Below are 22,148 nucleotides of genomic sequence, written 5' to 3' on the forward strand. Positions count from 1 at the left end.
ACAAGAAAATCAAGAAGAAGGAAAACCAACGTGTGGATACTTCATTCCTCCTTAGAATAGGGAACAAAATACCCATGGAAGGAGTTACAGAGACAAAGTTTGGAGCTAAGATGAAAGGATGGACCATCCAGAGACTACCCCACCAAACCCAGACACTATTGCATATGCCAGCAAGATAACGCTGAAAGGACCCTAATATAGCTATCTTGTGTGAGGCTATGCCAGTGCCTGGCAAATACAGAAGTGGATGCTCACAGTCATCTATAGGATGGAACACAGGGTTCCCAATGGAGGAGTTAGAGAAAGTACCCAAGGAGCTGAAGGGGTCTGCAACCCCATAGGTAGAACAACAATATGAACTAACTAGTATCCCCAGAACTCTTGTCTTTAGCTGCATATGTAGCAGAAGATGGCCTAGTTGGCCATCATTGGAAAGAGAGGCCCCTTGGTCTTGCAAACTTTATATGCCCCAGTACAGGGGAATGCCAGGGCCAAGAAGTGGGAGTGGGTGGGTAGGGAAGCAGGGTTGGGGGAGGGTACAGGGAACTTTAGGGATAGCATTTGAAATGTAAATAAAGAAAATAATAAAAAAGAAAAGACTGGTGAGGTTTTAATTGTTAAGATCACAGTTTTTCACAATGATTGCCCACTCACATTTGCACTGGTAAATAGTCTGACTTACCTTTTCTTTTTTCTGTTTTTTAACCTTTGCTGGGGTAAACTTGAAACCAAAAATTAACCTTTGTAGCCAAGTGGTGGTGTACACCTTTAATCCCAATAGGGAGGCAGAAGCAGGGAGATCTGAGTTTAAAGCCAGCCTGGTCTACAAAGTGTTGGAAGAAGGACTACACAGAGAAACTCTTGTCTCAACAAAACAAAACAAAACAAAACAAAACAAAACAAAACAAAACAAAACAAAACGGTAGCCTTTTCTGTATGCCTTTTGGTTTTGTTAAAAAAAAAAAGTTTGTTATTAATCCTCAAATTCTCTTTTTTTCCTTTACCTCTTGAGAGCTGGGATTATGGATGTGAACCACTATGTTCCACAGTTTTCTGTTTTCTTCTTTAATATTGTTACTCTTTGGTTCCTCAATGATAGTTAAGTCCTTGTATTGATACCAAAAGTAATACAGCAAATTGGCATAAGGACTGTATATATATTTGGAGTAGTCCTTGATTTTGCCAGCTGTGGTGGAGACATGAACTGTACAGGTATGGAGTTGTTTCTGCATTGATGGAAAAGGGGAGAAACTAAGAGATAGCAAGCATCAAGGAAATCACTTCTCATAAATTGTGTGTCCCAGGCTAGGTTAAGCAATACCCTGTTTCACTATTAGCAACCCTAAAACATTGGAAGGAAATGTCACATGTGGCGACAAGCTGTAGGATATGACTTGTACCCTAGATTATAGATCCCTGGGTGCTATTTTGCTGCTGTTTATAATACTAGGATCTCAGACAAATGTAAACACGTTTATAGGTGTTTTAAAATTCTCAAGTTTATTTTATTAATCTCATCAAAATCAAAAAGTATGATTTTTGTGGTAACAATGGAGTCTTACTTTTTAGAGCAGCTCCACCAAAAATTGTTATTGGGGCTAGAAACTGAAAAATTCATAAAGTTTGTTAACCTTTATCACATAGCCTCCTACTTTCTTCACTGTCCCTTTTTTTTGTTTGTTTGTTTAAAGATTTATTTATTTTATGTATATAAGTACACTGTAGCTGTCTTCAGACACAGAAGAGGGCGTTGGATCCCATTACAGATGGTTGTGAGCTACCATGTGGGTGCTGGGAATTGAACTCAGAACCTCTGGAAGAACAGTCAGTGCTCTTAATCTCTGAGCCATCTCTCCAGCCCTTCACTGTCCCTTTTCAATTAACCCTTACTCCCTCCTATTATTTGGGACGGAGATGTCTTTTAGGATTTGAGGTATGAATTTCTAGTGGTGTGGAACTTTTGAATCTATTACAAAAGACTTACTCTTGTGTTACTACTTTCCTTTGAGTAACAACATACTGCAGATTTCAGTATTTTAAAATGGTTTAACACACCTTTATTTTTATAGTTGTTGAGAATTAAAGCCTAAAATGAAGGTATATGTGGTGATTTGGGGAGTGCTTTTTCAGTTTGTTATAACAGCGCAGCTTCTCTACAATAAATGACAGTATACTGCCTCTTACTTACCAAAAATGGCCTTCCACATGTTTGTTAGATATGGTGGCTCATACCTGTGATCCTGTGGTGTTCAGAGTGAGTTCCAGTTCAGTCATGACTACATGGAAAAATCCTGCCTCAAGGAAACAAACAAACAAACAACAAAAAGCCAAGTGTAGTGGAGCATACTCAGCATGCCAGTGCCAGTGCTGGGGAGGTAGGGGCAGGAGAAACCTTTGGTTTTGCTGGTCCCTCCTGTCATTTCTGTTCAGAGATCAAATGTAGGACTTCATACATGCTAGACTAGTGCTCTGATATTAAACTGTACCCTATGCCCTCATGTACATTTTCTTTTTAAAAACTAGATAAATTTATTTTAATTTTATGTGTATGAGTGTTTTAAATACAAAAACCCCAACCATTTGAGTTTACCAATGAAGACTCAGGAGTCAGATGACTGTGGTGAAAACCTGCTGACTCAGAGAGGCAGAGAAAGCTGACCTTCCTACTCCACAGATGTCCCAGAAGGAAAGAGCTCTTTCTCCTTCTCCACGCTGTCTTAGATACCTTCAACTTAAAGGCCCTCCTTCCTGTTTGGTTGTTCACTCCCTATCAGCTGGTTGCTTGCTCTTGACTTATGGTTGACTTTATTTAGCTCTAGATTGTGCTATGAGCTATGTCTGAGTTCGAGGCCAGCCTGGTCTACAAAGTGAGTTCCAGGACAGCCGGGGCTACACAGAGAAACCCTGTCTCGAAAAACCAAAAAAANGAGGCCAGCCTGGTCTACAAAGTGAGTTCCAGGACAGCCGGGGCTACACAGAGAAACCCTGTCTCGAAAAACCAAAAAAAAAAAAAAAAAAAGCTATGTGCTAAAGCTGAGCCACACCACAGTTCCTTGTTTACAGTAAACAAAAAGCTCTAGGATCAAAGGCTGAGCCACAATTAGAAACAGATCCTTACAGTTCACAATCTCAGGGTTTACAATGTGATCAAATATCCAGCAACATATGAGTGTTAGTCTGAATGTATTACTGTGCATTACATGCAAGCTTGGTGCCTGTGGAGGTCAGAAGAGAACATTAGGGGGGCTGGAGAGATGGCTCAGTGGTTAAGAGCACTGACTGCTCTTCCAGAGGTTCTGAGTTCAAATCCCAGCAACCACATGATGGTTCACAACCATCTGTAACGTGATCTGATGCCCTCTTCTGGTGTGTCTGAAGACAACTACAGTGTACTTACATTTTTTTTATTATTTATTATTTTTTATTAGGTATTTTCCTCAATTACATTTCCAATGCTATCCCAAAAGTCCCCCATACTCTCCCTCCCACACCCCTACCCACCCATTCCCACAAAGATTTATTTATTTGTTTTGTTTTATGTATATGAGTACACTGTTGCTCTCTTCAGACACACCAGAAGAGGGCATCAGATCCCATTACAGATGGTTGTGGGCCAACATGTGGTTGCTGGGAATTGAACTCAGGACCTCTGGTAGAGCAGTCGGTGCTCTTATCTGCTAAGCCATCTCTCCAGCCCATTGTATTTACATATTATAAATTAAAAAGAAGAAGAAGAAGAAGAGAGCATTAGAACCCTAGAACTAGAGTTAAGGATGGTCATAAGCCACATGTTGGAGCAGAGAACTGAACAAGAGCAAGTGCTTTTAACCATTGAGCCATCTCCAGCCCTCATAATGCATTTTTAGAAATTCACAATAGCACTTCATGAAGTTGGTAGTATTTCCATCTTATAACTAGGAGAACTAAAGCTTAGAGAAATTAGTAAGTTTCCTAATCATACAACCAGTGAAGAATATGATTATGATTTAGAACCAAGTTTATCTGAGGAGTTTCCCAGCTCTTTTTGTGTGTTATATACATTCCTTTGCCTATGTACAGAAAGGAATATGTAGAATGTTTTCCCATTATTATTGGGTATAGAAACTAGACATGCAGTTTTTAGAGGTTGTAACTTTGTTTTGTTTTGGGTTTCTCTGTATCGCCAGGTCTGTCTTGAAACTTGGCTGAATTGATGTATAAATAAAAGATTGAGCCACACCACAATTCCTTGTTTACAGTAAACAAAAAGCTCTGGGATCAAAGGCTGAGCCACAATTAGAAACAGATTCTATAGACCAGAATCTACAGAGATCCTCCTGCCTCTGTCTCCTGAGTGCTGGAGTTAAAGGCAGGCCACCACTACCCAGCCTGATTCTAACTTTTATACCTCTTCATCCCCAGGCACTTCAGTTTCTTTTTGGTTTGCTGCCAGGGCTTCAACTTTTCCAAGAATTAGACTTCCTCCTCTTTACAAACTTTTTATGATAGATTTATTTTATGTACACGAGTGCTTTGCCTCCTTGCATGTATGTTTGTGTGTGTGGTCTGCGTGTTTGCCTTGTGCTTTCAGAATCAGAAGGTATCTGATTCCTGGAACTGGAATTGCACAGATAGTTGGGAGCTGACTTAAGGATGCTGAGAACTCAGGCCCTCTGTTCTTAATTGCTGGGCTCCTTTCTAGACCTGGTGACTTCTTTTAGTTTGACAATTTTGTTGTTGTTGTTTTTTTGGTTTTGGTATTTTGAGACAGGGTTTCTCTATGTAACAGAGTCCTGGCTGTCCTGGACTTGCTTTGTAGACCAGGCTGGCCTTGAATTCACAGAAATCCATCTGCCTCTGCTTCCCAAGTTCTGGGATTAAAGGCCATGCTCAGTTTGACAAAATTTTTTACAAGACCCTAGGTACATAGGTACGTAAAGTCATACACAGTGAAATATATTTAGCTAGTAAATCAAATTTAATTATTGAGACAAATATCTATATAAATCCAGGCTGACCTTGAATCTGGTATATGAGAATGTGACCTTGAACTTCTGATCTTCCTGCCTCTACCTTCCAGTGCTGGGGTCCAGGTTTGTATCACTGCCTTAGTTCCTTTTCTATTGCTATAATGAGATACCATGACCTGTTAAGGACCAGCCTCAGCTTGGAGAGGGGTTCTGAGGAAGAGGTATACTCTCCAGGTAGCTCATCTCTTGCAAATCAAAAGCTCAGTCTTTTATTTACCAATTCAGCCATTACCCCAGGTCCCCTCTTTTTTTTTTTTTTAATTAGGTATTTTCATCATTTACATTTCAAATGCTATCCCAAAAGTCCCCTATACCCTCCCCCCACCATGCTCTCTTACCCAGTCACTCCCATTTCTTGGCCCTGGCTTTCCCCTGTACTGGAGCATATATAGTTTGCTAGACCAAGGGGCCTCTCTTCCCAATGATGGCCAATTAGGCCATCTTCTGCTACATATGCAGCTANAGACACGAGTTCTGGGGGTACTGGTTAGTTCATANTGTTGTTCCACCTATAGGGTTGCAGACCTCTTCAGCTCCTTGGATACTTTCTCTAGCTCCTCCATTGGGGGCCCTGTGTTCCATCCTATAGATGACTGTGAGCATCCACTTCTGTATTTGCCAGACACTGGCAAAGCCTCACAGGAGACAGCTATATCAGGGTCCTTTCAGCAAAATCTTGCTGGTGTATGCCATAGTGTCTGCATTTGGTGGCTGATTATGGGATGGACCCCCGGGTGGGGCAGTCTCTGAATGGCCCATCCTTTCGTCTTAGCTCCAAACTTTATCTCTGCAACTCCTTCCATGGATATTTTATTCCCTATTCTAGGGAGGAATGAAGTATCCATGCGTTGGTCTTCCTTCTTGATTTTCTTGTGTTTTGGAAGTTGTATCTTGGGTATTCTAGGTTTCTGGGCTAATAGCCACTCCCAGGTTCCCTCTTGATCATCCCATCATTCAGCATCCCATGACCCCAGCTCCTTTATTCTTAGAGACACCAAGCTCAAGCATAAGCTCAGAAAATAAGATAGCTGGGTGGAACCCCTCCCTGAAATGACCATTCTTATGATGCCTAGGCCTGGACCCAAACTCCCTCTGTCCTAGGCTGACCTTAAACTCAGGAATCTGCCTGTCTTTGTAAGCATAAACAAAAAAACTTAGCTAGTGAGTCCTTACCTTTCAATCACCACTCCTTAAATCTCTTTACTTCTTCCTTAGTGTCTTTCTGACAAGCTTGCTCATAGTGCAGCTTGCCTCTGTTCCTTATACAAATCATATTGAGCCCTTATATTTTGCATAGTGGAGAAATTATATATTTTTTGAACTCATGTTTTCAGCATTCTTTCCCACAATCTTAAGGACTGTCCTGAAGGTCACAGAGTTCTCAATTTTGCTGAGCTATTTGACACACCCTCACCTCACAGACTCCTGCTGTCTCTGATTATCATGGATACTCAGAGGGCTTTTGAAACTTCTAAGTTCATTTCCAGTGGCATACCTCCTAATCCTTCCCAAAAAGTTGTACCAGCTGGAGACCAGGTTTGCAAATATGATCCAATGACGAATGCTCTCATTCAAACCATCATATGCCCATCTTTTATGTGGTGCCAGGTATCAAACTCAGGGCTTAGTGCCTACTGGGTAAGCACCCCTATGTCCTCACACCAAGAATTTTAATTTAATTACTATTACATATTATTTATTTATTGTTGAGACTGCACAGCCTTGACTAGCCTACAACTCAGTCACTATGTAGACCAGGTTCATCTCTAACTCAGGGCTCAGGTTAAAGGTATACAACACCTTCCTGATCTTTCTGTGTCTGTGTTGAAGCAGGTTGGAAGCAGGGGGAGTTGGTGTTACATGCAGTGTGTTTATAGAGGTCAGGTAATAATTTTCAAGAATTGGTTTTATCCTTCCAGTGTGGGTTATAGGAATCTAACTCAGGTTATTAGGCTGGTTTGACAAGTACTTTTATACACTGAGAAATCTTGCTGAGCCAAGATACTTATTGTAAAGCAGTTCTTTGGCATACATATAATTTTTCCATTCGTTAAATATGAAAGCAGATTTGTATAATGATATGCTTACTTTTTACATAAATAAGTCTTGGATGGATACTTAATACTATAGAATATAAACCATCTTCAGTGCTTTTCAGAGTTGGTTAGTATTTTGATTCTGTAATCAATGCTGACAGTGCTGCCTCACAATATATCATGATGGCAGAAATATGTATAATGCCACTTTAGAAATTATTACAAATTTTATCCTAATCTCAGGCCAGTTTTTTTGGGAGATAGGCAGTCCACAGAGTTTAGGCATGCTTTAGGGTTTTGTTTTGGTTTTGTTTGTCTATTATTTGAGACAAGCTCTAGCTCAGGGTTTCTTTAAATTTTATAATCCTTAATCTGCCTCCCAAATGTTGGGATTACAGGTATATGCCACCATGCCTTGCTCACAATGTCTTTATTTTATCCAGAATCTACAAATTAAGATGTCATTGGCATTCTGGTAGGAGGAGATTGTGGGAAGGTGGCAGTAAAAATTCATATGCAGTGATCATTTGTCACTTGAAGGTTTTCCCCATCTCCTTCCTATTTGAATGGATTGGATTCTGTGGTTTAGGTTGATCCTGCCTTAGCCTCCTGGCTAAGGTAGATCTCATATATCTTATATGCACATCAAGAGAGATTATGATTTTTTTGAAAAGGAAATAGAAAAGAATGACATGTTAATTATTCTGCTATATAAAAAATGTATCAAGGGTACTGGTGAGATGGTTTTGTTGTATCTGTTTTGTGAACAAGGAGCTGATTCCGATGCAATCACTAGGGTCTTTATTCAAGCCCATGCTCAGGCTACATACACTGTTGTCATTGATGCAGCACACAGGACGGTGAAGTCTGGACCCCATTTTCAAGCAAGCATTTACAGAGGCAAGCAAATGAGGTTTCTAGCTTGCCACACATATGATGGGGGCTATTATGGAATTTGTTGCCCTTTTTTTTTTTTTTTTTTTTTTTTTATTTTTTTTTTTTTTTTTTTTTTTTTTTATAAAAAGATTTATTTATTATTTATTTATATGTAAGTACACTGTAGCTGTCTCAAGACACACCAGGAGAGGGAGTCAGATGACATTAAGGATGGTTGTAAACCACCATGTGGTTGCTGGGATTTGAACTCAGAACCTTCGGAAAATCAGTCAGTGCTCTTAACCGCTGAGCCATCTCTCCAGCCTTAATTTGTTGCCCTTTAAAATGATTGACTGGTGCTGGGATCCAAACCATAAACTTTTCATAAGTATCTTTAGGCACAACTGTAACTTCTGCTTTCCTCCTGATTGGTGGTGGTTAGGGAGTGACCAGGAGAGTAGTGCTAGGTGCCAGCTTGTTAGTTAACTCAAATTCATCTTTAGGTCAGGTTCTCTAAGATGGAGCCTGAACCCAAAATGAAGCTGGTCTGGTCTCTCAGTTTAGTGGATAAAGGCTCTTGCCCCTAAGCAGGATGATTTGCATTCAATCCTTGTGACTCACTTAGTGGAAGGGAACTGACTCCTTCAAGTTGTCCTTGGATCATACTGTGATATGCACATACCTTATACACACAAAATAAGTTTTAAGAAGTGAAAAAAAATAAAGCTAGGTATTTTAACAATATAAAACTGTGTGACTGAAAAAAAAGAAGATAATGATTCCACTATCAGGTGCTATTTCTCACTTTTCATTAATAAAGCTATATTCACTCTGGTTTAAATGTTTTTCAGAAAGGAGCATGACCAAGAGCAGAGTTCTTGAAGCAATTTGTAGTAGGACTTTATCAATGGGCATAGAAAGAATGGTAGGACTTGGCTGCTTGATGGTGTGCTTGTAGTTGAAGAGGGTGAAGAGTCTCAGAAAGCTTCTTAAACTTAGCAACCTGCTGTTTCTTTGACTTGATTGATTTCCTGAGTAATTCTTTTTTGGTTTTTTGGAGACAGGGTTTCTCTGTGTAGCCCTGGCTGTCCTGGAACTCCCTCTGTAGACCAGGCTGGCCTCGAACTCAGAAATCGCCTGCCTCTGCCTCCCGAGTGCTGGGATTAAAGGCGTGCACCACCACTGCCCGGCCACATTTGATTTTTGAGTTCTCTGAAGCCTGTCATTTCTGGTTTGTATGTTTCATTACTTATGTATAATTAGTTAACCTTTAATATTACTACCCTTTCCTAATCCGCTTTGGTCTTTCAGGTGATCAAAGTCCATCCTCAAAGCTGCTATGGCTATTAGATTGGCTATTAGCCAATCCCAATTGCATGCCTTATGACACCATTTTGAGGATTCCAAGGATTTTTAGAATTCTGTGCTAGGAAATGGACTGAAGACCCATGTATTTATTTCATGGTCCATATGAAAAATAATTCCTCCAGTTCTCCCCTTTCTCACAAAAGATGTTTATTTTTGAACTAACAAGTAATTGGGGTTTTTTGTTTGTTTGTTTTTGTTTTGAGATAGGATTTCTTTGTGTAGTCCTAGCTGTTCCTGAAACTCACTCTGTAGATCAGGATAGCCTTGAACTCACAGAGCTCCTTGCCTCTGACTCCAGAGTGCTGGGATTGAAGAGGCATGTACCACCACCACCTGGCAAAATTATTTTTTTAACTTTGAAGGGAGTGGTGTGCATACATGCTTTATAGGACAACTTGAGGAAGTGGTTTTCTCTTCCTACCATGTGGGTCCCAGGCATCAATACCAGGCCATCAGATTTGGCACAAATATCTTTACCCACTGAACAGTCTTGTTGGTCCTCATGAAATCATTTTCTCCAGTCTCATTTTTATATTTATATCTTAAATATATATCTTTATAAGCTAGCACAGACAGCTATAAATACTTTTTTGATACCTAAAAGTTTATCAGATAATGAGTGATCTCTGCTATTTTAAATTCTCTTTATATTGTTTGAGGTACCACTTTAAAATTTGTGTGGTTTTCTTTATTGGAAATTCTCTGTCAGAAACATTAAAAAGGTTTTTAGTGGTTTTGATTCCTTTTCCTTTGGTGTATTATCTATTTTTTTTTTTTGGTTTTTCGAGACAGGGTTTCTCTTTATAGCTCTGGCTGTCCTCTGTCCTGGAACTCACTCTGTAGACCAGGCTGGCCTCGAACTCAGAAATCCGCCTGCCTCTGCCTCCCGAGTGCTGGGATTAAAGGCGTGTGCCACCACGCCCGGCTTGGTGTATTATCTATTGAGCTAAAGTTCTATGAAATAGTTCACTCTCCTTTTTTGTTGTTTGTTTTAAGAGAGGGTCTCTATGTAGTGCTGACTGTCCTGAAACTTTCTATGTAAGTCTTGAACTCGGAGATTCGCTTGTGCTACCACACCTGGTCTTTTTTTGTTGTTGTTTAGATATTGTTTTTATGTATGTGTCAGTGACACATGCTTGGATTCCCTTGGAGGCCAGGAAAGGGCACCACAGTCTCCGAAGCTGGGGTAGCATGTTGTTATGAGCTTCAGACTTAGGTCCTCATAAGAGTAGTAGCAAGCAATCTTGATGGCTGAGCCCTTTCTCCAGTCTCTGCTATGAAACAGTTCTTCTAAGTGAGCTAATTGATAACATGCAAGTATAAATGTTATCAGTTCTTTCAAGAGATTTTTACTGGATGTGGTGGTACAAGCCTTTAATCCTAGCACTGGGGAGGCAAAAGCAGGCAAATCTCTGAGTGGACTAGCCTGGTCTACAGAGTGAATTCCAGACAGTCAGGGCTATACAGGTGCATATATGTAAATGCATATATGGAAGTTGCCTGTCCTGCCTCCTATACAAGACAAACACATGATGTATAGACATACATGCAAGCAAAAACATTCATACACATAAAAATAAATACAAAGTATAGGTTTTTTTTTTAATTTCCATGGGTTTATCTAAAGTGATAGATTTTTTTTTTTAAAGATTTATTTATTATATGTAAGTACACTGTAGCTGTCTTCAGACACTCCAGAAGAGGGCATCAGATTTCGTTACAGATGGTTGTGAGCCAGCATGTGGTTTCTGGGATTTGAACTCTGGACCTTCGGAAGAGCAGTCAGTGCTCTTAACCACTGAGCCATCTCGCCAGCCCCAAAGTATAGTATTTTAAGAATCTTTTCATAATCCATCACTGTGCTGGCAAAAATGGCTAAAAAAAAAATCAAATTAAGTTGGTAATGCCAATCTCAAGAAACAAACAAACAAACAAAAAGTTTGAACTAGAAAGTAAACCAGCATTTACTCCTTAGTGATAAGCTTGTGAATGTAATAGAAAAGTATCACTGATTGTGATTCAAGAGGTTAGGTAGATCAGTGGTCAAACTGACAGATTAAGGTAATTCTCAGAATTTCTAAACTAGGTGGGGCAGGTGGATGTAATGGCATCTCAAGTATTTCATTTGTTTTGGGTTTAGTAAATTTTCTAAATTGGATAAGAGGATTGGCAAAGCAAGAGAAATAAGCTAAGACCTTGTCATGAACAACTAATTTTGCAGCTCTGGGATTTATTTTTAGCTGTCAAGAGAGAACCATTAGGGAAGTCTGGGTGGGTTGTACAATTAGGCTGTGCTTTGGAACACACCCTAGCAGCAAAAGCCTCTTAGAGGCTTGTTGTAATTAAGTAAAAGGTGTGAAGGACTTGAACTAAAACCTTTGAGTTAGTAGTAACTGAAGTTATATAGGAGGACCAGGAGTAAGTAGTATACGCCTTAACGAAATACTTAGGAGGCAGAGGCAAGAGGTTCTCTGTGAATTAGAGGTGCTTAGCCTGTTTTACACACTGGGTTCCGGGCTCACTAGAGCTACAAACTTGAGGCCCTTTAAAAAATACTATTTTAGGCTGGGCGTGGTGGCGCATGCCTTTAATCCCAGCAGAGGCAGGCGGATTTCTGAGTTCGAGGCCAGCCTGGTCTACAGAGTGAGTTCCAGGATAGCCAGGGCTACACAGAGAGACCCTGTCTTGAAGCCCACCCCCCTCCCCCCCCAAGTGTGGTATTGAGGACTGGAGCAATGGTATATTGATTAAGAACATTTAACTGTACTTGCAGAGTACCTGGGCTAGGTTTCCAGTATCCAAATAGTAGCTCACTACTAACTCCAGTTCCAGAGGATGGTGAAGCCCTCTACTGACCTTTTTGTGCACCAGACACACATATGATACATATACATATGTGCAGTCAACATTCATACACAGAAAATAGTGTAGTATCTTAAAAACCTTTCATAATTCATTATTGTACTGGCAAAAAAAGGCTAACAATGAAATGACATTGGGAGTGCAGATGTTAGCTGGCTTTACTGTATAACCTCTCCTGTGGAATCTGCACAAATTGGTTTTGTGTGTTTGTTTGTTTGGTTTTTTTTTTTTTTTGTGAGATAGGGTTTCTCTGTGTAAGGGTTTTTGTTTTGTTTTGGTTGTTTGCATATGGAGCCCAAGAAACAAAGCTCAAGGCTTGAAGGACTCCGTTTCTGTTCAGGAAACTGACATTTTGGTAGTCTTAGCAGGACATCCCATGTATGGAGAAGGATGTCTAACAAGGCTTGTTGCAGAGTTATATTTCCCATGTGGATGTGGTTTTGGAAAACTTTTCAGCCCACTATCAACTCTTGTTTGATCATACCTGTGATTTCCTTGCAAAATCCATCAAGCTGTTAAGAGGATGCCAGACTTAAAACAATCTTCAGGTAAAAGTTCCAGGGCATAGTACACTAGATCTTAGTAAACAAATCTCAGATGAGCCCTAAACAAGGTGGTATATACTGTAATTTCAGTACTTGATGGCAAATACGTGTATCTGCTGAGCCAACTTTTTGAGACAGGGTTTCTCTATGCAGTTCTGGCCGTCCTGGAACTTACTCTGTAGTCCAAGATGGCTTCAAACTCAGACACCTGCCTGTCTCTACTTCCCTACCTGAGTTTAAAGGCATTTTCCACCACTGCCTGCTAGGACCAGAGTTTTAATTCCACCACCACGTGATGAACCGGGCTTCCTGATAATGTCTAGGACTCCAGATCCAAGAGGTCTGATTATACTGTGTGTATGTATGTGTGTGTGTGTGTGTGTATGTATGTATATACTGTGCTCTTAGATGTGTGCAACTGCACATACACGCACATACATTCATGCAGATATACACATACAAATAAATGATGAAGAAAATTACAAGGTTGGAGAGATGGCTCAGCAGTTAGAGCACAAACTGCTTTTGCCAAGGGACCCAAGCACACGCACTGACTCAAAATTACCAGCTCGAGGGAATTTAGCACCCTCTCTGGATTCATGTACATATACCCACCTCCTCACACACATATACATAATGAAAAATAAAAATAACACAAAACCCATTGTATAATGAGTGAATCATAAGAGATAGTGATCTATAGAGATTATAGAAAGTTTGTATTTTATTATAATAGTATATATGTTTATATATTATATAGGTAACTGAAATAAAAGATTGAAGTAGGAGTGTGAATTAAGACTCTTAAAATATGACCAGATGAAGAACTAAGCAAAAATAGAACCTTTGAAAGGATTAAATGGTGTTAAATCAGTTGACACACTGAAGGAGAAAATATGTAAACTAGAAGATAGCAGTAAAGATATTAATTACCAAGTCAAATGACCTGCCAAAAGCCTGTAATTCCAGGACTGGGAAGCTGAGGCAGGAGGAGGCCAGTCTGTGGAAGAGCCAAACCCTGTCTCAGAATGAACTAAGGGACAAGATACTGCTGAGAATGCAGCATGGAGATAGAGACTACAGTTAAAAGATTGAGATAAAAGTCATCATAAAAGGTGGGCATGGTGGTGCATGCCTTTAATCTCAGCACTTGAAAGGCAGAGGCCGGTGGATCTTTGTGAGTTAGAGACTAGTCAGGTCTACAGGGTTCCAGGACAGCCAGAGCTGTTATACAGAGAAACCATGTCTTGAAAAACAAACAAGATGTCATTGTTAAGAATTGTAGCGGCCGGGCGTGGTGGCGCACGCCTTTAATCCCAACACTCTGGAGGCAGAGGCAGGTGGATTTCTGAGTTCCAGGCCAGCCTGGTCTACAAAGTGAGCTCCAGGACAGCCAGAGCTATAAAGAGAAACCCTGTCTCGAAAAACCGAAAAAAAAAAAATTGTAGCATAATATCTAATTGGATTCCTGAAAAGAAATAATTATTAAAGTAAGAATGAAGGAAAGTTCAAATTATATGGCTAAGATTTTTCCAGAATTGAGAACAGAAAATATCAAGTATTACAAAGCACTTCATTTTAATTCCAAGGAAGGCAGGAATCCCCCATTTTAGAGGCAGAAGCAGGTAGATCTCTTATGAGTTTGAGGCCAACCTGGTCTTCAAAGTGAGTTTTGAGCCAACCAGGAATGTTACACTGAGAAACTCTGTCTTGAGAGACAAAAGAACAAACAAAAACAAAACCAGTGAATCCTAAGGAATAAATAAGATTAGCTATGATAAGTCACAGTGGAACTGCAGGCCAGTGACAGAAACCTTAAAGGAAATTAGAACCAATGACTGCTATAAAAATCATTTTCTTTAAGTTGAGAACAGATTTCCCAGCTGTAGCAACAGAAGCCAGAGGACATTGGAATTCTGTGCTGTCAGCCTTGAAATGGCATACTCAAAATACTTTTGCAATAGACATATTAAGATAAAAATCTTAGAAGAACATTAGCTACCAACAGAATAAGATTCCAAGGTATATAAATTCAGATAAAGAAAACCCACCCAAAACAGAAATCTCAAGGTGCTTTGCAGTAGCCTTATAATATTTAAATCAAATATATGTGGTTCACATTGTACTATTACAGGATGCTTTGTGTTTCAAACTTTGCTTCAATAACAGAATCTACTCTAGACATATATCTAGGCATGTTTGTGTATTTCATAATGATTTGAATCTAGAGGTCTGTACTACTGAGTCAAAAGGAATTTCTTTTTTAAAAATATTTTTCTTAACTAATTCTTTGTGAATTTCGTATTATGTACCCCAGTCCCACTCATCTCTGTCCCTTTGTATCCATCCTCCACCCTCCACCCTTCCAACCTCCCCCTAATAAATAAATAGTAAGAAAAAAAAGAATTAAAAAAAAACATCCCGGAAGCTGTAGCATGTCACAGTGTGTCACACAGCATACTTGCAAATGTTTATTGCAGTGAGTCATTTTCCAGGTCTTTATCGAGGCCTCTGGCTTCTGCTGTACTATCAATACTCGATCCTCATGGGGACTTCTCTTGGATATCCTATTGTTGTCCAGTGTCATGGAGATCCTGCAGTTTTGAATCTGCAGCCAAACCCTTTCATGCACGTCAGCAGATCATACATGAGGTAGACGTTGGGTAGACCTGGGAGGCAGGTGAGTTGGTCAGTCTGCCAGCTTTCCAGTGTCATCTGGCTTCTGTTGCCACATTAGGGCGAGCTCTCCAGCACTGACTGCCCTGGCTAGCTCACCCAGTGCAGCTGTTGACAAAGGACAGGGTCGTCTCTCCTGCTCTTACTCTTGGGACAGCTTACCTGTTCCTCTTCATACACACCAGCTCAGCACAGTATCTCAGGCAGCAGTCAAAACCAGGGACATTTGCCTGGCTTTGGCAGTAACATGGGCCTGGGACATCAACACAGACCCCTGCTGCCACAGGCCTACACATTGCTCCAGACATGGCCCAGGCAACAAAGTGGGCCATGATGTCCCTACCCTCAGCATGACCTCCTCATGTCCACTTTTTCCTCACCGTCACTGAGCCTCCAGTTCTGCCTTCCTCCATAGTGTATGAACCCTCTGCTTTGTTTTCTCTTCCATTTCTCCCATCTCTCCAGCACATATTTACCCATTATAGTGGTGTGTACCCATGGCAGGTGCTTGTGTGCTTTCTTTCCCCCTCAGGAGTTTCTTGGTACTTGTAAAATTGGTTTTTTTTTTTTTTTTTTTTTTTTTTGGTTTTTTAGAGACAGGGTTTCTCTGTATAGCCCTGGCTGTCCTGGAACTCACTNTGTAGACCAGGCTGGCCTCGAACTCAGAAATTCACCTGCCTCTGCCTCCCAAGTGCTGGGATTAAAGGCGTGCGCCACCACGCCCGGCTAAAATTGGTTTTTTAAAGAGGACTACCAAATTACATTTCATTCAACAGATTATGCTGGCTTTATTTACAAGTGATTGTTTGGACTAGTTTTAAATAACAAAGATTGCCATTTCTTACCAGATACTTATATTTTAGACAAAACTGTCTTTTGGTTTACTTCTCTTGGTTTGATATTAAAAATGTGTTCTGAGTTTGAGCCCTAACCTAGCTCCTCCTTAAAAACTTTTTGAATAGATAAAAAATTGTTAATGCATTCTTTCTAACAGAAAATATTTCTAACTTTTTAGAATGTAAAGTTTAATTTTTCCTTATCCCTTTTCAGTTTATTAATTCTGACATAATATAGTTCATCTCTTTTTTTCCTGTTTTTGGCTGTTTTGTTTTATTTTGTTTTGATGACATGGTTTCTTTGTATAGTAGCCCTTGGTTATCCTGGAACTTGCTCTGTAGACCAGGTTGGCCTTGAACTCAGATATTTGCCTACCTCTGACTCCTACCAATGCCCAGCTTACATCTCTATCTCCCTCCCTCCCTCCCTCCCTCCCTCCCTCCCTTCCCACCCCCTTCTCTCCAGGGTTTATAGTATAGTTTCAGGCTGGCCTTGAACTCTTGGAGACCCACCTGCCTCTTAGTCCCAAGTGCTTGTATGAATCACCACACCTAATAATTCAGCCATTTAAAGAAATTGCAAATAGAACTGAGGAGATGTAAACATGATGACTTGAGTTCAAATCCTCCTATGTTGAAATGAGAGGCTAGAGAATCCCCTGAAAGTTTGCTAGGTAGCTAGCCCAGCATACATAGTGGCAGCTAAGAGACTGTCTCTGACAAAGTAGAAGGAAGAACAGTACCAGATGTAGTCCTTTGACCTTGGTGTATGTGTCTTGGCACACTCACATGTATATACATGCACATCCATACACATATGAAAAGAAATGGCAAATAGCCAGGTGTGGTGCCAGTAGCCCATTCTTGTAGGCCTAGTATTCGAGGCAGAGGCAGGAGGATTTCTGAGTTGAACACTACAATGTGAGACTTATCTAAAACAAGCAAACAAACAAAAACAACAAAAAAATTTGCCACGCAGTGGTGGCGTGCATGCCTTTAATCATAGCACTTGGGAGGCAGAGGCAGGTGGATTTCTGAGGTCGAGGCCAGCCTGGTCTACACAGTGCCAGGACAGCCAGGGCTACACAGAGAAACCCTGTCTCGAAAAAACAAAACAAAACAAAACAAAACAAAACAAAACAAACAGGCTACACTAAAAAGAAAGGAAAAAAATGTCAAACATTTGATTTTTCTTGTGATTGTGGAAGGGTATCCTTTTGCCATGCTATTGCGGTTTCTTTCTGGTTCTATATATTTTTACCAGTCAGCCAGCAGGACAGAAGGAAACTCCTACTGTGAGTCATTTTTATGGGGGAGGGGGAGAGGACTGTTAATTTGTTTGGGAATTCTATGTCTTAATGTGAGCTTGAATCTAAGATGTCATTTTAACCTTTCTTTTCTGTCCCTTGCTGTTCCAGGTGCAAGTGAGAGTGTAGGAAAACACATGCTTGAAGCTTGTAACAACAACCTGGAGATGGCTGTCACTATGTTTTTGGATGGAGGAGGAATTGCTGAGGAGCCTAGTACCAGTTCAGCAAGCGTCTCTGCTGTCAGACCACACACAGAGTATGAACCTATTATTTATTGTAGCACTTACTCATTTGCCTAAACTAACTAGCTGCATTTTTATCAGGCTTAGGCCAATTTTCTAGTTTTGAAAATTTTAAAGGTTGAAAGCCTCTGAAAATTTTTTGTGGAAGATTTTGTGTTTAATATACCTTAAATTCTCTAGAGAACTGTCCTTGTCTACTTGATCTCTTCTATTCAGTCCTAAAAAGAACTGTGGGTTAGAGTCAGGCAGCAGGCAGGCAGGCAGGCAGAGTGCATGATACAACTGCTCGGTTGTAATTGGCCTGAGATTGGGGTTTATGTATTCTACAACCACCAGATATATAACAAAAATAATTTTTTTTAGCTTGGGGGTTAGCTAATTTGTAGAATGTTTGCTTGGCATTCAAGAGGTTCTGGGCTAAATCCCCAATACTGGGTAAAAACCAGACTAAGTGACACCTGCTTGTAACCATAGCTTAGGAAGTAGAGATGTGAGGAGCTGCAGTTCATGGTCAATTGAAGCCATACTGGGGTACATCAGAATATTTTTTAAAAAGAGAGAACTTTATAGATTGGCATTATTATTTTGCCTATGAGGAAACTAGAGCATGGCCATTTTTTCCTAAGCTATATAGCAGTTAAAAAGCAGATATAGGGGCTGGAGAGATGGATCAGTGGTTAAGAGCACCGACTGCTCTTCTGAAGGTCCTGAGTTCAATTCCCAGCAACCACATGGTGGCTCACAACCATCCGTAATGAGATCTGATGTCCTCTTCTGGTGTGTCTGAAGACAGCTACAGTGTACTTAGATATAATAATAAATAAATCTTAAAAAAAAATAAAAAAGCAGATATAGGGGGCTGGAGAGATGGCTCAGTGGTAAGGAGTACTGACTGCTCTTCGAAAGGACCCTGGTTCAATTCCCAGTATCCACATGGCAGCTCACAACTGTCTCCAAGATCTGACAACCTAACATAGACATCTGTGCAGGCAAAAAAAAACCCATAGCAATGTTCATAAAATAAATAATTAAAAAAACAGTCTAATAAAGCTCACATTTCCAAATATAGATTTTCCTATATTTTCTCAGGAAGGTGAATTACCTTGAAATATTTTCAAGAACTAAGGCTGAAGATATAGCTAAGTAGTAGATTGTATGAAAAACGTGCATGGTACCTGAGTTTTAAGGTCTAACACTGAAATGTAACTGTGTATAAACAATTGTGTATAAACAAAATTCTTTTAAATAGTTACCTGCCTTATCACTAAAGGCATCCTCAGTATATGTAGAACTGTTTATATTTCATTTCTGAGCCATTTATACTTGATTAGTTAGAGTTTGCAATAAATAAATAACTCTCAGGCAAAAAAGCTCATCAGCCTTTGGGAAGTATTAGTGCTGAGCCTTGCTGCAGTGCTATCAGCATGGGCCACGCCGCTCAGTTGCTCATTGGCTTTTTGTTTTTGAGATACCATTGCTGTGTAGCCTAGGCTGGCCATGAATTCATAATCTTCCTATGAATTAGGATTCCGGTGTGATCATAATTTCTGGCTAAGCCATTAGTTTTAACAATAACAACAAGTACACAACCTTTAAAAGAAGCCAGGGCTTTGTGACTTTAGTCCCATAACTCAGGAGGCAAAGGCCAAAAAGATCTGTATGAGTTCCAGGCCAGCCTGGTCTCCATTGTAAAAACCAGACTAATCCCCCCCCCCCCCAAAAAAACCCTTAATTTTAAAAGTCCTTAAGTAAGACTCTACTATGCTTAGTCATTTGTAATTCTCATAATTTATGAGATACTAAACAACAGGAATCACTTTAAATAAAACAGGCAAAGGGCCAGGGGTTTACTTTATTTTATTAAATCATTTATTTATTTTAATATGTATTGGTATTTTGCCAGCATGTATGTCTATATGAGGGTGTCAGATCCCCAGGTACAGGAGTTATAGACAGCTGTGAGCTGCCTTGTGGGTGCTGGGTATTGAATCCAGTTCCTGTGGAAGAGCAGCCAGTGCTCTTAACCGCTGAACCATCTTTCAGCCTCTATAGAGTTTCATTTTTTATTAAATTAGATGTAAATTAAAACCAGGTCGTGGGGCTAGAGAGATGGCTCAGTGGTTAAGAGCACGGACTGCTCTTCCAGAGGTCCTGAGTTCAATTCCCAGCAACCACATGGTGGCTCACAACCATCTGTAATGGGATCTGATGCCCTCTTCTGGTGTCTGAAGATAGCTACAGTGTACTTATATAAATAAAATAAACAAAATCTTAAAACAAAACAAAACAAAACAAGAACTAGTTTCAGATTAGTAGAATATTGTTTCTGTAAGTGTTAAGAACTTTGGATATCATATTGATACCTTACAAAGTTTTTGCTTGTTTTTTCTTTTTCTTTTTTGAGACAGGGTTTATCTGTGTAGCCCTGGCTGTCCTGGAACTCACTTTGTACTGTAAACCAGGCTGGCCTCGAATTCAGAAATCTGCCTGCCTCTGCCTCCTAAGTGCCCGGCTGTTTTTTGTTTTCTATTAACCATTTATCTCCAGTGTAATCCCATTCCCCATCATGGCTCAAAATTTTAATAGAAGTCAATATTGAGCCAGATGAGATGTTAAACACCTTTAAGTACTCTGGAGGCAGACAAGAGGATCTCTAAATTCCTGGGTCATTCTTTTTGTTTATTTGGTTTTTGGTTTTGTTTTGTTTGTAAGATAGGGTTTCTTTGTATAACCTTGGCTGTCCTAGAACTTGCTATGTAGACCAGGCTGGCTTTGAACTCATGGTGATCTGTCTGCCTCTGCCTCCCAGGTCCTGGGATTAAAGGCTTTGTGCCACCACCATCCAGCTTTCCTGGATCCTTCTTGATCACATAGCATTCCAGGCTAGTATGTCCCAGTAAATCAATAATGCTGAAGAATTATATAGTTGGTAGAAACTTCAATAATAGATATTTACATTCGATTTAGGGGACCATATACACATTTTTTCAAAACATATACATACAAACATACACACATATATACATACATACAATCAAACAGTTGTATCTAAAACAGTACTTGTTTTTGTTTTGAGACTGGATCTTACTGGCTAACTTGAACTCACTGTGTAGACCAGGTTGGCCTCAAACTCAGATCTGCCTGTGTTTGTCTCCCAGTGCTAAAATTAAAGGTATGGGCCACCATGACTAGCAAGCAATTTGCCTTTTTTTTTCCTTAAGGACTTTCAGCTCTTTGTGTGCCTCTGTGTGTGTGTGTGTGTGTGTGTGTGTGTGTGTGAGTGAGAGAGAGAGAGAGAGAGAGAGAGAGAGAGAGAGAGTGTGTGTGTGTGTGTGTGTGAGTGAGTGAGTGAGAGAGAGAGTGAGAGAAAGAGAGAGAGAGAGAGAAAGAGAGAGTGTGTGTATGTGTGTGTGTGTGTGTGTGATGAAACCCAGGGCGTAACCATTGCTGGGTACTCTATCATCGAGTTAAATCCTAGCCCCACATCATTTATTTTTTGAGCTTATTTTTATCTATTTGTTGTCTAAGCTAGTCTCAAACTCATAAGCCCCAGACATTGTTTTGACTCAGCTTATAAGTAGCAAATTGTCCCCACAAATGAATACCTTCTCTAGCTAGTTACATCATGATTTGGGTAGATTGTTTATATGCTAACTGATAAACATTTAATAGTAGCTCCTAATTCCTTAACTAGAACTTCCCTTCCAATTCACCTTCTTCTGTTGTCTTTTCACTCATTGTAGTTAACATTGGCAAATATCTTCAGATATACAATAATTCTTACCTCATAGGGGCTTTTTTTTTTTTTTTTTATAATTATGTAGGTGTGTGCTTGTCCTCACACTCAGGAGTGTGAGTACTCATGGAAGCCAAGAGAGATTGTCAGATCTCTTGGAGCTAGAGTTGCAGGTGTTTGTGAGCCACCTGATATTTATGTTTATAATCCTTTTTTATTTCACTATTATGTGTTTGGGTATATGGGTGCCATATCTGTTATGGGAAGATCAGAGAACAACTTGAGGGAGTCAGTTCTCTCCTTCCAAAAGTTGGTCTAGGAATCCAATAAGTTGGTCAGGCCTTGGTGGCAAGTGTCTTCCCTACAGAGTCATCCTGTTGGCCTATATGCTTAGAAGTCTTACAAGTTACTGTTTTTCTATGACAGTTAAGCTCAAGAATATCCAGCACTTTAAAAAAAAATTTATTTATTATTATATGTAAGTACAATGTAGCTCTCTTCAGACACACCAGAAGAGCGTCAGATCTCATTACAGATGGTTGTGAGCCACCATGTGGGTGCTAGGATTTGAACTCAGGACCTCCAGAAGAGCAGTCGGCACTCTTAACTGCTGAGCCATCTCTCCAGTCCCTATTAAGTGCTTTTAATATTT

At 40.0% G+C, this 22,148-nt stretch overlaps 1 protein-coding gene across 2 annotated transcripts in view; it reads left to right on the forward strand.

The window, feature by feature from the left end:
* The window catches only part of Ubxn7 (UBX domain protein 7), a 69,069-nt gene that overhangs the window by 11,196 nt on the left and 35,725 nt on the right, over positions 1 to 22,148 (forward strand). For both annotated transcript variants that reach the window (XM_029470384.1, XM_021185364.2), the window contains exon 2: positions 17,627 to 17,774. In XM_029470384.1, the coding sequence (XP_029326244.1) occupies positions 17,627 to 17,774 (148 nt within the window). The remainder of the gene's footprint in view (positions 1 to 17,626; positions 17,775 to 22,148) is intronic.

Source organism: Mus caroli, chromosome 16 (assembly GCF_900094665.2).
Source record: "Mus caroli chromosome 16, CAROLI_EIJ_v1.1, whole genome shotgun sequence".
Taxonomy (NCBI): Eukaryota; Metazoa; Chordata; class Mammalia; order Rodentia; family Muridae; genus Mus; species Mus caroli.